The sequence below is a fragment of the Vigna radiata genome, chromosome 2 (assembly GCF_000741045.1).
Source record: "Vigna radiata var. radiata cultivar VC1973A chromosome 2, Vradiata_ver6, whole genome shotgun sequence".
Taxonomy (NCBI): Eukaryota; Viridiplantae; Streptophyta; class Magnoliopsida; order Fabales; family Fabaceae; genus Vigna; species Vigna radiata.
The window spans coordinates 9,197,683-9,213,461 of record NC_028352.1 but is presented as its reverse complement, the minus strand read 5'-3'; the positions used below and the strand labels follow the sequence as shown (position 1 = coordinate 9,213,461).

Below are 15,779 nucleotides of genomic sequence, written 5' to 3'. Positions count from 1 at the left end.
AGTCAATAACATCCCAAAAAGAAGTAAAACACATGAACTTCTGTCAAATCACTCTTCATTCAGGACGTGGTCCCCTGTGTTGTTTTTGGTGGCTCCTACAAATGGTCTGGACGTGCAGAAACCTCAGCAGGCTCGCGTAATCGTTTACACTGCATTGTAATCGATTACAATGCAGTTTTTCACACACATCTTTGGCAGAAATTCAGTACTAGTGTTTATGATCTCATTCAAGCTTCATTCAAGCTTCCTTATGTGTAACAGGTTGATCAAAATTAAACTTTAACTCAACTAGTCGTTTACATCAGACAAATGACCACAAACGGCTTCGGCATATCATTATATCTAATACATTACTTTACCCTGCTTGGAAGCAACAAAATAAACTCGAAATATTTCCATCTGTACACCAAATCAAAATAGAAACCACTTAATTTCAATAACACAAATACATGGAACCAAACATAGATCAACTTCATACTGCAAGAAATAAGTTTAGCTACAACATCAAGTCATGGTGGTATTCAAAATATCATACATTAATCACTTATTTTTTTTTCTACATCCTATATTTCCGGTGTAAGGTGTCCTCAGGGCTTGGCTCTTGTGACGCATTCTTCTTCCCATCCTCACATACGTCTTCATTTGTGGTTCGGTGTCCATGTTCCCATCTGCTGTGTTCTGCGACACAAATCAAAAACCCAAAACAAATAAACACTAAACCCTCACCACAACATCCACAACGGAAGACCACAAATCAAAAACCCAAAACCTAACAACGCAAACCAAAAACCCAAAACCTAACAACGCAAACCAAAAACCCAAAACCTAACAACGCAAACGAAAAACCCAAAAACCCAAAACCATTACCCAACACTCGAACAAAACAAAAACAAAACTACCCTAACAAAAAACCCAAAACCCAACAACGCATTTACCTCTCTACAACGAAGCTGCCGTTCCGGACTTTCCATTTCCACCAACCGCCGACAACGGACAGCGGAAAATCAAATGTCACTCAAGGGGGTAACCACAACGCAGAGAACAACTAAATGAGACAAAGGACGAAACGAGAGAGATTGTGAAAGGAGAGAGATTGTGAAATGAAACACAAAACAAAGTTAAGGGTATATTTGGAATGCCAAATTTTCCAAACGCTACTCATTTTCATTCTCAGATTTTAAAAAAAAAAAAAAAAAACAACCAATGCCAGCTTGACACGTGTGTGTGTCAAAAATGTGTTAAAAAAGTTATGTTAAAGTAACGAGATCCATTGAATATTAGCAAAACATAAAAATGAACACGTAATTGTTTTCTTTTGTTAGAGGTTAGAGCCTCAAACAATACGAATGATCCTAACAATATATTGGATAAGACTATCCAAATAATTCAATATAGACTGGTAAAGACCAAAGCAGTATCGTTTAACATAAACAAAAATTTTCAGTGCATTTTAGAAATTAATGATTCAATGATGCATTAAGTTGTCTTTTGTAACATAACTGAACATCATGTTTTTTTAATAACAATGCATACTAGAAGCAAATAAAGCAAAAGCTCACCAACTCTACCTCCAACGTTCAATTTTAAATAAGAACTTTTTTATGATGATATTTTGACAATTTTTTTTTAACAATTTTTTTTATAATAGGATACATGTCGTCACTTTATTAGTCTATTTAAAATTATGTTTAAAAAAATATTTGAATCAGACCAATTACAAACTGTCAGGTATCAAAATATTATTAAAAGTGTTGTTAAAAGAACTTTTTCCTTTTTCTTTATACATTCTCACAGTTTCTTCTCTAGTCATTTTATCTCCTGAAAAAGTGACTTTCGAAATTTATATTTATGAAAACTTTCTGAAAAAGAATTTTGAAATTTCTGAGATGATATTCAAAATGAAATTTTGGAAACAGAATTTCCAAAATCATATTTTTGAAAAATGTAAAAGGCAGTTTGGAAAAGAATTTTCAAATATAATGTCTTTCAGTACATTTTGGGAAGTGTCTTTTGGAAGTTTTTTTGTGTTTTCTCTTCTTTCTCTTTAATGATGTGAAGCCACGACAACAACAATTATGTGAGGGGAAAGTGTTTGAATCATTGTAATTATTATAAGTGCAATTAGTAATTGGGGGGACTGTGCAGAAGTAATGCCACAGGAAGCAATAGCCTGCAAAAAAAAGAAAGTACTGGGCTTTTGGCCCAAGGCCCTTACCTTTTGCTTTACGGGCTTTCACATTTCGGTTGCGGTTTTTGCCGGGAATGAGTTTTTATAGGCCAAATCTGCATACTTCAAAGTTACGACTCTGGCACTGGAGGAATCGGAATTTTTGTTTCGCCTTCTCGAGAAAATTCGTCTTCCGTATTCTTGAACTGAAACCGTGTTCAGATTTTGCCTTGTGCGTTCCAAATCGAGCCGATGAGACGAATTCAGCTTCCGGAGCCGCCGAGCCCTACCGCCCGGAGAGGAACTCCGGACATATTCGAGTCCGGAGTTCACACGTTCGTGCGACGCGCCGTTGTAATCGGCAACGGCTCCGCCGCTTCGGAGAATCAGAGCGTCGGATTGGTTCGTGCCCTTGGCCTCGCCGATAAGCACGTCTTATATGTAAGAATGCATGACCTTTTATTTTCTTTTTGTTTCTCCGCAACCATTTCTTCGCAGTCCTAACATAATAACTAAGTAGTATTATTTGTCTAGTTTTGAACTTTGCGTTTGACTTGATTGAGAAATGGCGTGACTGGGGATAACGGTATAGCTTTTAGAATATTTAGTACCGAAGTTATTGTCTGAAAAAATGTAGTTTTAGTTGTAGTGATCCCTCAAAGAAAAATTACCGATTCAGTCCCTGATGCCTGCAATTGTGCATTACAGCGAGTTAGTGTTGTGTTGATGACTACTGATAGGGAATAATTGACTAAGGGAGGACTGAATTGGTGGTTTAGGTTACTCTTCTTAATATTGGATGTACAAACTATTCATCCGTAGAGGATAGAATTTTGTTGTTCGAAGATGTGTTGTGGAAAATATCGTTAGAGCGTTTTACTTTATTCGCTCAGTAACCCTATCCCTATGTATTGCATACTTAATTCGTTGCATCATGTGCCGTTTAACATGTTGATTTTAAAGAAGGTATTATAAGAATAATCTAAGCAAATGGATGAATCGCAAACCTGTACAAAGAGCATACCTGAAGTACCCATTCTGCATGCTTGGTATCTGTGTTTAAAAGGGAAAGCAAATTATTGAAGTGAAAACAACATCTATATATGGATTTATCTATAAGTATATTGGGTAATTGGCATAGTTTAGAAACACACTAAATTGAGAAAGAAGTGTTTTTTTTTTGTTATGTTAATTACTGCCAAATGAATATTTCCTGTGGGAGACAATGAGCTTTCCACATGTTTTGTTATGGTAAAATGTATATTTGTATACCTTTGTTGGTGTAGCATCTCAATCTGATACACTTTTGTATCCGTACTTGCCTTGTATCACTGTTTGGTGCTTCTAAATTAGGTTATGTTTGGAGGAAATGAAGACAACGTTAAATTTTTCCTTTTAAGTAAGTTTTCTCTTACTTGAGATCTTTTTTTTTTTAACAGAAGGGAAATAAGAATTAATTGAGATAGTACCGTTGCGAGAAGCATTTCATACTGACTCATGCTAATGCCATTGCAATAAGCATTTCTTAATGTCTTTGTCACATGACATTGTGTGCAACTAACACATGTTATTGGGGCTATATTTATGAGCTTAATGTTAAGGCTATTGTTAATTTTTAGGCATCTTATTCATCCTCTTTATAAAGCATTACTGCATTATATTTTGTCAAGTCATGTTCAAATTGAACGCACCTCTTAACAACTGAATGAGTTCACTTATCATTTTATGATTGGTTTTTGGCAGCGTGTTACCAGACCAAAAGGGGGAATTAATGATTGGCTTCAATGGCTTCCCGTCTCGCTCCATAAAAAAATAGATTATATAGTAAGAATGATTCAAGGTTATTCTCAGCTTATGTTGAAATCTCAGGAAAAGAAGCTCATGCCTTTACCTTCAGAAAATGGTGTCAGTGCAGGCTTGTTAGCTGTCTTGGAAGCTGATGCAAAGCAGATAGTTAGTTTTGCTCGTGAAACTTATGAGAAGTAACTGCCTATTCTTTTGTTTGTAGACTAATGTTATTGATGTGTGTTATTTTATGTATAGAATGTCTAAGTAACTTTGTTGTTCATTTCTTGGTGGAGACTGATTCAAATGTCTGAATAACCTTGCCATTAATAATCTTACTTGCTCAGAGCAGTGTACTTCCTATGAACATTACAAATATACCTAATATGATGTGTGATATGAATTATTTGGCAGTGTTTCTCTCTCGTAAGTTGTAGTAATTATTTTTGTACAACTAAGACATGTACTAGATTTACAAGATTTCCAGTGCATTAATGTGCTTTTGTCTTCCCGTTGTGGTGCTCAGGATAAAACTTAATCTTGTGATTTGTTTTTAACTTACTGTGCAAATCTTGGTACTCTGATTTTGATATTGATGCAATACAAGTCTCTCAATTCATGTTTTTTAACTTTCTTGTAGCATTCTTTAGCATTTTCTTGTTGGTTGTTATTTTATCCAGGGAGGGACCATTGTTGGTTGTTGCATGTGGAAGAGACACCATTTCCACTGCAAGTTCCATAAAACGCCTAGCATCAGAGAATGTGTTTGTCGTTCAGGTTTGCAGACTTCATGCATATTAATCTTTAATTTAATTTTGGTAAGATGTCTTGTAAATTATGCAAGTTTTTAGTTTGTACATCAAAATTTGGAAGAACAACTTATAACGTGAACATGTTTTAATGAAAGCAATCAATATTATTTCAAGCATTAATGCTAAATAAGTGCATGTCTGGGCAAGAATGTATTAGGCATGACTGCCATAGTTTGGTTGGTTTTGCAATAATGAAGTGAGATAAAACTAGGTTCAATGGTTTAAATTAACGAAGAATGGAGTTAAGCTGGTGATTGATGAAAGAGGGAATTGTGAATGCAATCCAAAACACTGGGAGTAATCACTGGAAATTTTTCATGTCAAATTTCAATCTTTGAAGCGGTCTTGGTTTACAATTTTGGCAGGATCCTGCCAGAAATCCAAAAAACTTAGTTCTGTGATTTATTTCCCTTATGAACTCTTATTCAGTCTACTTTATTTTCTTTACTTTTCTTATGTATCACATTCAAGGTTTTTAAATTATAGGTGTGGTCTTGTTTGTGGGAGCATTCTGTCATTGCAGGTTGATGTTTGTGGATGTAGTATGTAATTTTAAAGTGATGATTTCTATAACCACACCTGTATGATTACATCATCCGATGTAGTTAACAATTTAAAATCTGGTGTTTGTTTCCAAAAAGTGGGCTTTATATTGTATATATGTTAGTGTCTATCATCTTGTCAAAATATCGTTGCCCATGCTGTAATGTTATTTATCATTCTTGTATTTTGCTTAGGTGTTCATTTTTGGGCAAAAGCCCCAAAATGGTGCAATTTTGACTTCAAAATTACCAAAATGGTGTAGTTTTGAAGTTGTGTGAGTTTGGTACGACTTCATTTTGAAGAAGTCATGCTAATTTAGCATGACTTCATTTTGAAGAAGTCATGCTATGCTAATTTAGCATGACTTCAATTAAAATTAAAAAAATAATTACAACGAATTGAAATCATACCAATTAAAATTAAAAAAAATAATTACAACGAATTGAAATCATACCAAATTGACACGACTTTTGTTTATATCATCACAATTCATTGACATGACTACAGTTTATATCACAACACACTGAAGTCGTATCAAGTTGGCACGACTTTAATTAAAAGTAAAAGAAAAAAAAATTACAACAAATTGAAATGTACCAAGTTGGCATGACTTCTTCAAAATGATGTCAAACTAAGTTGGCACGATTTTAAAATTACACCATTTTGGTAATTTTGAAGTCAAAATTGCAATATTTTGGTGTTTTTTCCTTCATTACTGTGTAAGATGTAAAAGCATCTGCTCTGATTTCTTATCTTGGTCTGTCTGATTGTATTTGTTTCATGACCAGATACAACATCCAAGATCAATTTTGAATCGCTTTGACATGGTAATTACACCCAAGCATGATTATTATCCTTTGACTCCAGAAGGACAAAAACAGATACCTCGGTTTCTTCGAAGTTGGATAACTCCGCGTGATCCTCCAGATAGTCATGTGGTATGCATATTGTACGTATGTTAGACAATAAATAGCTTTTTACTTTGATGTTGGTTACTGTCAATTTCTGAATGAGGACTCTTATGTGGATATGTATGTTCAGGTTCTTACTATGGGGGCGTTACATCAAGTAGATTTCAGTTCAATACGTAGTGCTGCTGCTACTTGGCATGACGAGTTTTCAAATGTTCCGAGGCCCTTGCTTGTGGTCAACCTAGGAGGACCAACAAGTAATTTCTATTGTGAATTTGATTATTTGAAATGTCATTAAGACCTAGAGAGGAAGGATGTTCTGTGTGGCTAAAAATTTGGGGGTATTGACTGATGTCCACAATTGATTTAGGGAACTGTCGATATGGTGTAGACCTTGCCAAGCAGTTAGCAGTTTCTTTGCTCGGTGTTCTAGCTAGTTGTGGCAGTGTTAGGATATCCTTTTCGGAGAGGACACCACAGAAGGTAAAGTCCTTCATTCCTCGTAGCTTCTTAGGATAATAACACCACCAACTTGTCCGTCTCTTCATACTATTTCTCTCTTTGGTGTTTAAACAGGTGTCCAATGTCATAGTAAAAGAACTTGGGAATAACCCAAAAGTTTATATCTGTGATGGGCAAGGTAAATATATGTCCCAGTTTCGATTCCAACATTTAAAATTTGGTTCAACAGATAAACTTAGACAGTAACACAACTTTCAGAACCTGACCTGCACATGGGCCATTTAGCTTGGGCAGACTCATTTGTTGTCACTGCAGATTCAGTTAGCATGATAAGTGAAGCTTGCAGCACTGGGTATGCATGTATTAGTATTTCTATTATTAGAATAATGTTTCTATTTAATGCTCTTGGTAAAAGTATTTAATGTTACCTAATTATTTTGTTCTATCCCCAGGAAGCCTGTTTATGTTATGGGCGTTGAGCGATGCAGATGGAAGTTCAATGAATTTCACAAATCTTTGAGAGAGATGGGAGTTGTTCGTCCTTTTACAGGTTCCGAGGATGTAAGTTATAATAGTGATTTTTGTATCAAACACAAGGGTTGAAGATTATTGTGGAAAAATTTCATGTCTGGAATCACTCTTATTGTCAAAGGTGTTTATTTGGTAATGGATATATGTTTTACTTAAATTTCAGATATCAGAAAGTTGGAGTTATCCACCCCTTTCCGATACTGCTGATGCCGCCAAAAAGGTTCATGAAGCGCTTGCTGCCCGAGGGTGGAAATTGAAGGTATAGAAATGCAATTGGAAGTTGGCAATATACTCTTTGCGGAATTATTTTTGTCTAATGGGGGTAACCATTTTGTTTGATTGGACGATTTGTTGATACATAATATATTTTATTCATACCATGAATAGGAAATACAGGTGGTATGCATGTAATCATTATCACCATACCAATTTTGAATGTGTCATGTGTCATGTAAAGTAAACATGTTTTTCCATTTTAAAGAATGAGGCAAATAAGAACTGCATTTAAAAGAGTCCCTCTACCCGTTCTCTTTATTTTAGTTGGTGTTATCTTTGGCAAAGAAAAATCGCCAATGTGTTATTCAGGCAAGATAATCTATAATGTGAGGTTTGGTTCACTATAAAATGGGAAATTACTTAATTATATAATGTTACCAAACTAGCTTGAAAACACCAAGTTGTTCATAGCATTTAATGTGATTATGTTTGAATTAAACACCAGGTTCATGCAAATGACCTAAATTATTGGTAAATTGAGACGAACTGGCCTTATCATGGTGCTTTTGAAACCTTTAGAGGGAAGTTTTAACAGCGTTGGTTGGACTAAAATTCTGGTAATTGGTTGACATACAAATCTAAGATTTGCGGGTTCTAGCAACAGTAGAATATACTTAACAAAAGGCAACAGAGAATCACCGAGATGAGATATGGCTTTCCTTTTCTATTTTCAAGCCCCGTTGAACCACACCAATTCCAAATATATGCTGTGTTAGCACTGAAGTGTTAGTCATGATAAGGGAAATAAGGTATCATGGTAATCCATAATTGAATTTTCGTGTACGAACATGATGTCATTATCAAAACTTTCGCGGACATTGAGCAGTAAAAGGAGGAGAACCAAATCTTTTACTTTATTGTGATGCAAGGTGGAGCAAGTGGGAGTGAGTTCTTCCCACAACCACTTCACAATAATATTTAAATTTCAATAATTAATTTTAAAATCAAGGCAATTAGATTATGTTGCTACTTTTACATGTATGGCATTTCTTAGAATTTTTTAAGCTCTTATTATTGATTCTTGTTTAATGTTGATATGACCTAGTAATGAGAATATTTTAAATTAAGATAATAGAACGGTTTTATATGTGCAATTCAATTGAGTAGGGTGTATATTATTTTAAATGAATAAGGTGATTGCATATAATGCCTTATTATGATTAAAATTAATTTTAGTATATGTGGTAATTTTGATTCTGACCTTTTTTATTTCTAGGTTTTATAGTGAAGGTGTCGCATGTATGATATTTTTTTTTTTATTAAAAGGAGTTACTAATATATTTTTAAAAAGAAAAGTACACCACTGGGGTTTGGAGACGAAGTTGCAGCTTGTAATAGACTTAAAACAAATTCTGAACATATAAGTAAATTATATTTCTTTAAAACAGATAAAATAAATAAAGTTTAATTACAAGTTTGGTTTCTATATTTAAGATTTTATAATATTTTTTTTTTACTTAACTGAATCTTTGTTTAAAAAAAATATTAATGATCTTTCTGTTAAATTTATGTTCTTATCTTTTCCCTTTGAATTTTCTTTGGTTTTTTTTTTCTTTACCTTTTTCCACTTCTTTCACCTCCCACCATATTTTTCCATTGACTTCAAGGAACCATCATACCTCACTTCATCTTCATCTTCCTATATATCATAAAAGCTTCAAATATGAAATAACTCACATTGTCAAGAGACACATTCAACTATAAACCATGATTTAAACAATAACTCATGAATCATAGAAACTTATAAGAGGGAGGAAAGAAAAAAAGAAAAAAATTGTAGACAAAAGAGGAAGAGAGGGAAAAGCGATGTTTAAAGGTAGACGGTTGGTTTACCAATTTACTATATTGAAAATGTTGAATTTTGTATGTTTGAAGATTGTAATCTAATATCATATTTACTTAATATTTATGATAGATGTATAGGATTATGATGTACGAACTTATCCAACAAATATATTAGAAATGATATATTAGAACGAATATAAAGTTAAACAAATTGTTTAAGTTCCGACAATTGAAAATTGTATTGGTTATAAAGTTAATTTATAATTTGAAACACCTCAAAAAAATATAAATGTATCTCATTGATGCATTTCAAAATAGTTGCATAAAGATACATAAAAAATATTTGAATAAGGGTTAAATATGTAAATAAATTAATGAACTTAGAAATAAAAGAATAGAAAAAATATTAAAATGAAAAAAAAAAAGTAATTGATGATATTATTTATCTTAGGGAAGAAGAAAAGAATTTACATAGAAGTAGGATGAGGTAAGTTGGGAAAAGAAAAGACAAAGGAAGTGAAAGTGGCACGTGGGATCAAGTGTGGGTGGGTGGCCAGGTGTAAGGTGGTGAGGGAGAGGACGTTGGTGTTGAAACTCACCGTTCCTTCACCGTTAAAACCTTTCCACACTTTTCTCATTTCTCTATTCTTCTCTTTCAAAAACCCTAATCAATCCTTCTTTTCAGGTCAGTCACTCAACCACTTCATCTCGCATTATTCTCTTTCTTTCTTTCTTTTTTTTCTCAATTTTCACATAATCGACGTATTCCTCATCTCATCCTAATAATTACAATTGCAATTACATTTTTCCCTTTCTTTTCTTTCGTTCCTTGGATCGACACGGCAATTGTTTTTGGTTTCGCGTGCAGGTTGGGGTCGTGAAGGGTTTTGATTTTTCGGCGGCGGAAAATCTTGGTAAAATTCGTCTTTTTAACAAAAAAAAGAAAGGTTTTCTTCTTTAAAGTTGGAGGGTTGGGTCTGATGAGAATTATTAGGGGAATGCAGAGATCGCTTTGCGAGGACCACTGCTGCTGTAACGACTCTTTCTTTCAAGGGATTGGCATCACTACGCCCAAGGCCAGAACCCGCGACAAACTAATGATCCAAACCCTCTGAAAATCAAAGATTAGGGTTTGTGTTGCGTTGCCAATTACAATGACTCGTGTGTTAGTTCAGAGGGGTTCTTCCGGCGGTGGTTCTTCTTCTAACGCAAACCGAAGTGGTGGGTCGTCTACCAATCCTTCGGCGCGGGCAGAGGCGCAGGTTTTGGTTTCGCCGGACAATACTGATGAGGTGGTTGTTGGAGATGACGTTTTAGAGAGTGATGATAAGGGGAAGAGTGAGGAGAGTATTCATTTTGAACAGCCTGACGGGTCTTGTGATAATGGTGTAACTACAGCTACTGCTGTTGTTGAGAGTGATATAAGGGAAGAGTTTGTGAAGGGGTTAAGTGGATTGAGAATTGGTGAAAGGAATGTTGCAGTGAGTGAGGGTGCGAGTGGGGATTCTTCTTCCCTACCTGTTGGCGGTGGTTCGTGTCCCCCACCTCCTCCGGTGCCGCCTCCCAAGCCTAACTTGAATGCAAGGAGGAGTGTGGCCGGGAGTTTGATTTCAGCTAGTGTGGGATCGTCGAGGAGAACATCTGCATGGCCGGCTGTTCCGGCCAGGACTTCACCTGCTGGGTCTAGGCCGTCTTCTCCCCGGTCACATAATGAAAGTGAGGGGTACAATAGTGCGGATGAACAGAAGCCTTGCCTGGTTTCGTCTTACGATGATTTTGTAAGTTATTTTCTTTAGACCATAGTCTGTGGATTATAAAAAGCCATTAGTAACTAATAATTTAGCCAATTACTTTTTTATAAGTGAATAATTACGATTAAGCAACTATTGAATTATACCCTTAGCATTTAGGGATACAGATTAATTAGAATAACATAATGACATATTTGACAACACCATTTATATTTATTTAGACTATGTTTAGACCAGCTATTAGTTCATTAAGTTGGATAGTGGTTCTGGGGTCTGTTTGACTTGTATGTAACTCTTGTCATTATTAAGGGATATATGTATTCTGGTACGATAATTTTTGTTAAGTTTCTCACGTCCACGTTGATGGTTTTGTTTCGTGACCGTCCTTACTCTAAGCCTCTATGTACATATGTATTAATAAATTGAACTTGTATTAACATCTATTCCAGGAAAGGGAGCGGCAGTTTGAAATTGATATCAGAAGGGCAAAAGGTTATGAAGTAAAAAAAATGATGGAGGATGGAAATTGTCTTTTCCGAGCGGTTGCAGATCAGGTGTATGGGGATTCTGAAGTGTATGATTTGGTCAGACAGATGTGCATAGATTATATGGTATGATATTAGTTTTTATTTGTGACAAATACCCACACTTATGTTCACTATAACCGATAATATGTTTCTAATTTTATGATAAGAAGCAGATCTAATTTCAGTGGTTTTAGTGATATTAACCAACAAACAAATTTTTGAAAGGATTTAGTTCATTTTAGCTTTGGTATCTCATCAAGAATTAATCATATTTAATTAAAATACATTTAGGAATAGTAAACTGTTTTAGGTTCCTTGTTTTTGGGTGAAGAATGCATTAGAAGAATAGCCACTATGGTTAGGAAAAAGTAATATGGGCCATGGTTAGATGATCAGCCAGAGCGGAATCCTAAGCTCACAATTTTTTATAGAATGTTTTACCATTGGTGTTGCCTGGGATTCAACTTTATTTATTTGATTTTTTTATTTGTCACATGTATATTTGAACAATTTTATGTCCTTTGCTTTTAGTTCGGTTGGAAATTTTTTATTGTTTGAATTTTCGTAAATATGCCGTCTCTAATTCAATTGATAAATTGTTTTAATTATATACATTCAGTGGTGGCATATTTTTGTATGTGCATACTTCATAGATTTTTCTCATGCAAGTAATATTGGTGGAGTTTTATTGAACTTCAGAGGAATAAGTATATTAGTGGTTTTATCTTCAGGAGCAAGAGAGAGATCACTTTTCGCAATTTATAACTGAAGGGTTCACATCTTACTGCAAGAGAAAAAGAAGAGATAAGGTATGTGACAGTACAGTTGACGTGCATTTTGTTTCTTGCTTCAAGGGAAAACTTGGTTATTATTGAGATTTTAGGTCTTTTTGTTAGGATATAATTGCTTTATTTCTCCCCCTTTTCATTTGCTATTGATTGTGTGGTTGTCAAACTGGTTAGGTTTTATTCTAAAATTATTTTTGGCAAACTAAAGTTTACAATTTCTATACTAAAAATATTGTATTGTAATGAACTGAAAGAATGCACAAGTTCCCTGAATTTGAGAAATCCAGGACAATCCATAGCCACAATACTAATGTAATGGGTGACTGAAATGATTTAACACTTGTTAATCTTTGTGCTGATTGTTCACTGTCTCAGGATCTCAACCCTTTTGCCTTTTTATGTTCCATATTCGTTTGAGAACTATCTATTTGATTGATTGTTTAGAATCTTCTTTCTTCACTCTTTGTGTCTACAATGATGTGATGATTTAGTTAAGAGAGTTAAACCCTTTCATTAATGTGTCAAATGATCGAGTGTTGTCTTTACCCAAATGTTGTGAAATATTGTGTGTTGTCATAATGGAAACATTCCTTGAATGACATGGGGCAATGAGTTATGTGAGTTGCGGCTTGAATTCTGGTTAGCCTAATTTCTGGTGGCATAGATTACCAACACAAAAGAGAAAATCTACAAATGTGATAGAACTGTCATTTTTAATATTTTCCTCTGCCTAATAAATGTCTATTATGTTTCGTAGTTTTCAAATGAATTATTTTGAAGTTGGAACTGGTAAGTTCCATTATAAGTAATCCAATCAATACTTGCGTGTTGAGACAGTTTTCTGTCTGTTATAAATAATTCAATCTAGGACTTAATTGTGTTCAGATTAGTTTTTCTGATTGACAGATGTGCAAGAAACTTCATTTCTTTATTCCCTTGTATATTTCATGCAAACTTAATATAATCTCATGCATTCTTTATTTTCTCTTTTCATGCCTGCATTTTTATTAATGTTGATGTGAATTTTCCTTTTAAAGGAAGTGAGCATCAATATTTATATGTGGCTCTTCTCGGACTATATTCTTATAATCAAATGAATTTGTGTATGTTCTCTCACCTTAATTGGATTAGTGTCATTGTGGACTCTAACCAACCATGATTCGGTGTTCAGTTTATGAGATTAACCGCAAGTATTTTTGTGCTCATATTCCTAGATAGGGAGCTTGTCCATTACAGAACATTTGTATATGAATTTCTTGGAAAAAAGATCGAGTGCATTATTCTCCATAGGTTTTTTTGAATGTGTTTAAAGCTATTTTGAATTCAGGCAAAACTTGTTCGTTCTTTTTGGCAGGTTTATGGAAACAATGTTGAGATACAAGCCATGTGTGAAATGTATAATCGACCAATTCACATCTACTCATACAGCATAGGTGGGCTTCTGAAACTTTGATGTCTGATTGTTTATGTAACTAGTCTATAATAACATCAATCATCATGCAGAACCTATTAATATCTTTCATGGAAGCTACAACACTGACACACCGCCAATTCGATTGAGTTATCATCATGGAAATCATTACAACTCCCTTGTTGACCCACGTCGCTCGGCAATTGGTGCTGGTCTTGGGTTTAGTAGTCTTCGCGGAGTAAGTACTATTGATTATTATTTCCTTTAAGTTATTGTTATTTGTGTCTGTGTAATGATTTTATTTGATAACCACTGGATAATTAAACTTAATATTGTATTATACATAACAATTTTAGGACTCACAACTATGCAAATTGTGACATTAAAAAATTGGTATGCTAATAAGTGATGCCCATATGTGTTTCATGATGATACTCAGACAAATGTTGACAAAGATCAAGTCAAAGATGCTATTAAATCTCAACAGGACGAGCAGATCAATAACGTAAGTATTTCAAATTGTAATGGTAAAAATGAGGGATTTTTTTCTTAACTCGGTTGCAACAATAATTTTTATGTCGTTGCTTTGAACAGGCACTTTTAGCTGAGGGTCGGTTTTACTCTGATCTTGAGCTGACAGAAAAGGAAATTGAACGCATGGTGATAGAAGTTTCTCGAGCGGAGTACCTTTCAGATACAAGTACATTTAAGCAACAGTTGGGTGACCGAGAGTCATCTACCTCAAACGCTGAACCATCGTCTTCTGGAGCAAGTGAGTGTTATATACAAGTTTGAAATAGTTTTATAGTTTGAAATATTTTATATAAAAGTGACTTAGTGTGTTAATGAGAGAAGCAGGACCATCAGGCACTGGTCGGAAGACAGAAGATGGAAAAGAGCATGGTTGTGATCTGAGCAGTGGGATGCAAATTTTACTGTCGATGGGATTCACATACATCCAAGCGATTGAAGCTTACAGCATATTTGGAGATGATGTTGATTCCATGGTTTGTTACCTCTTAGAAACCGGCAGTAGCAGCAGACGTAAGGGCAAGGCCACTGAATGACACACCATATCTCTTCAACTTAAATAAATTTGTTTAGTTTTTCAACTGCAACTAAATCAGTTAAATAAATATAATACCCTGTTGTATCTTCATCATCAATCATCACTATACAACCATTAACCTCTCCACTTTATTTTCCTCAAATTTACAAAACAAAACAATTACTTTTCTTTTAAAATCATGAAGCAAATGTTTTTAGGATATTAGCTATTTTATATATAAAATCCGTCGCTCAGAATCAATTTCGGATATGTTTGGCCAGGATTCTTCAAAACATTAGATTTTAATTTTTTTATAATATTCCTTTTTTATCTTTAGACAATTTATTCACCATTTCTTTTAATATGTATGCATTTTCTTTTCTTTTTTCGTGGTAAAATTGAGTTTTATTTAAGATCGATTTTGTACTAATTTATATTGATAAGGAATATAAGGTATATTTCACATGAGTATTAAAGATCTATTTTTTACTAATTTGTATGAGAGATTTTAAGAGATCTATTTTTTTACTAATTTGTATGAGATTTTAAGAGATAGTTTTACAAAATACCTATTATATAATAAGTTAGTTTAATAAATTCTAACTACTCGATCTAATGCAGATCGATGTTATCTTATACGTAGTTCTCATATTTTATCTTTATCTACTACTTTAATGTCTTGTGCTTTCTATAAATATTATAAGAAAAAAGCAAATCCTTTATTTTTATAATATAAATAGAATTTTTTTATTAAATATGTTTTCATTATACATATAATTTCATTTAAGTTACTAAAAATTTAAATATACTATATGCATGTATGTATGAATATAAAGCTGTTCTTGAAAAAGGTTTTCAAAATTATTTAAAATAAACTTTAATTTTCATCACATTTAAAACATTTATAGGAAAATTTTGGTATTGAAAATAGCCGTACATTTGTATGGTTGTTTTATTATTGTGTATGTGGTGATGAGTTATA

The 15,779-nt window shown here is 33.8% G+C and overlaps 2 protein-coding genes across 6 annotated transcripts; both read left to right on the top strand.

Annotated features, from left to right (window-relative positions):
• Nucleotides 1-2,281: 2,281 nt before the first annotated feature.
• Nucleotides 2,282-7,723, top strand: LOC106777781 (mitochondrial fission protein ELM1). The gene is made up of 10 exons (XM_014665537.2): nucleotides 2,282-2,608; nucleotides 3,911-4,149; nucleotides 4,633-4,729; nucleotides 6,096-6,245; nucleotides 6,349-6,475; nucleotides 6,589-6,701; nucleotides 6,795-6,858; nucleotides 6,939-7,032; nucleotides 7,133-7,241; nucleotides 7,375-7,723. Exons 1-10 carry the CDS (start codon nucleotides 2,420-2,422, stop codon nucleotides 7,474-7,476), a joined length of 1,284 nt encoding a protein of 427 aa, XP_014521023.1. The 5' UTR covers nucleotides 2,282-2,419; the 3' UTR covers nucleotides 7,477-7,723.
• A 2,075-nt stretch (nucleotides 7,724-9,798) lies between these two features.
• LOC106756599 (OTU domain-containing protein 5) lies at nucleotides 9,799-14,944 on the top strand. 5 transcript variants are annotated; one of them, XM_022778567.1, is made up of 10 exons: nucleotides 9,799-9,957; nucleotides 10,141-10,186; nucleotides 10,277-11,050; nucleotides 11,473-11,634; nucleotides 12,267-12,359; nucleotides 13,693-13,771; nucleotides 13,842-13,987; nucleotides 14,189-14,254; nucleotides 14,344-14,521; nucleotides 14,605-14,944. In XM_022778567.1, exons 3-10 carry the CDS (start codon nucleotides 10,427-10,429, stop codon nucleotides 14,814-14,816), a joined length of 1,560 nt encoding a protein of 519 aa, XP_022634288.1. In that variant the 5' UTR covers nucleotides 9,799-9,957; nucleotides 10,141-10,186; nucleotides 10,277-10,426; the 3' UTR covers nucleotides 14,817-14,944. The 5 variants fall into 5 exon arrangements, with proteins under 5 accessions (XP_022634288.1, XP_022634289.1, XP_022634290.1 ...); XM_022778568.1 differs by having other exon boundaries at nucleotides 10,267-11,050; XM_022778569.1 differs by having other exon boundaries at nucleotides 10,141-11,050; nucleotides 14,608-14,944.
• The last annotated feature ends 835 nt before the right edge of the window (nucleotides 14,945-15,779 follow it).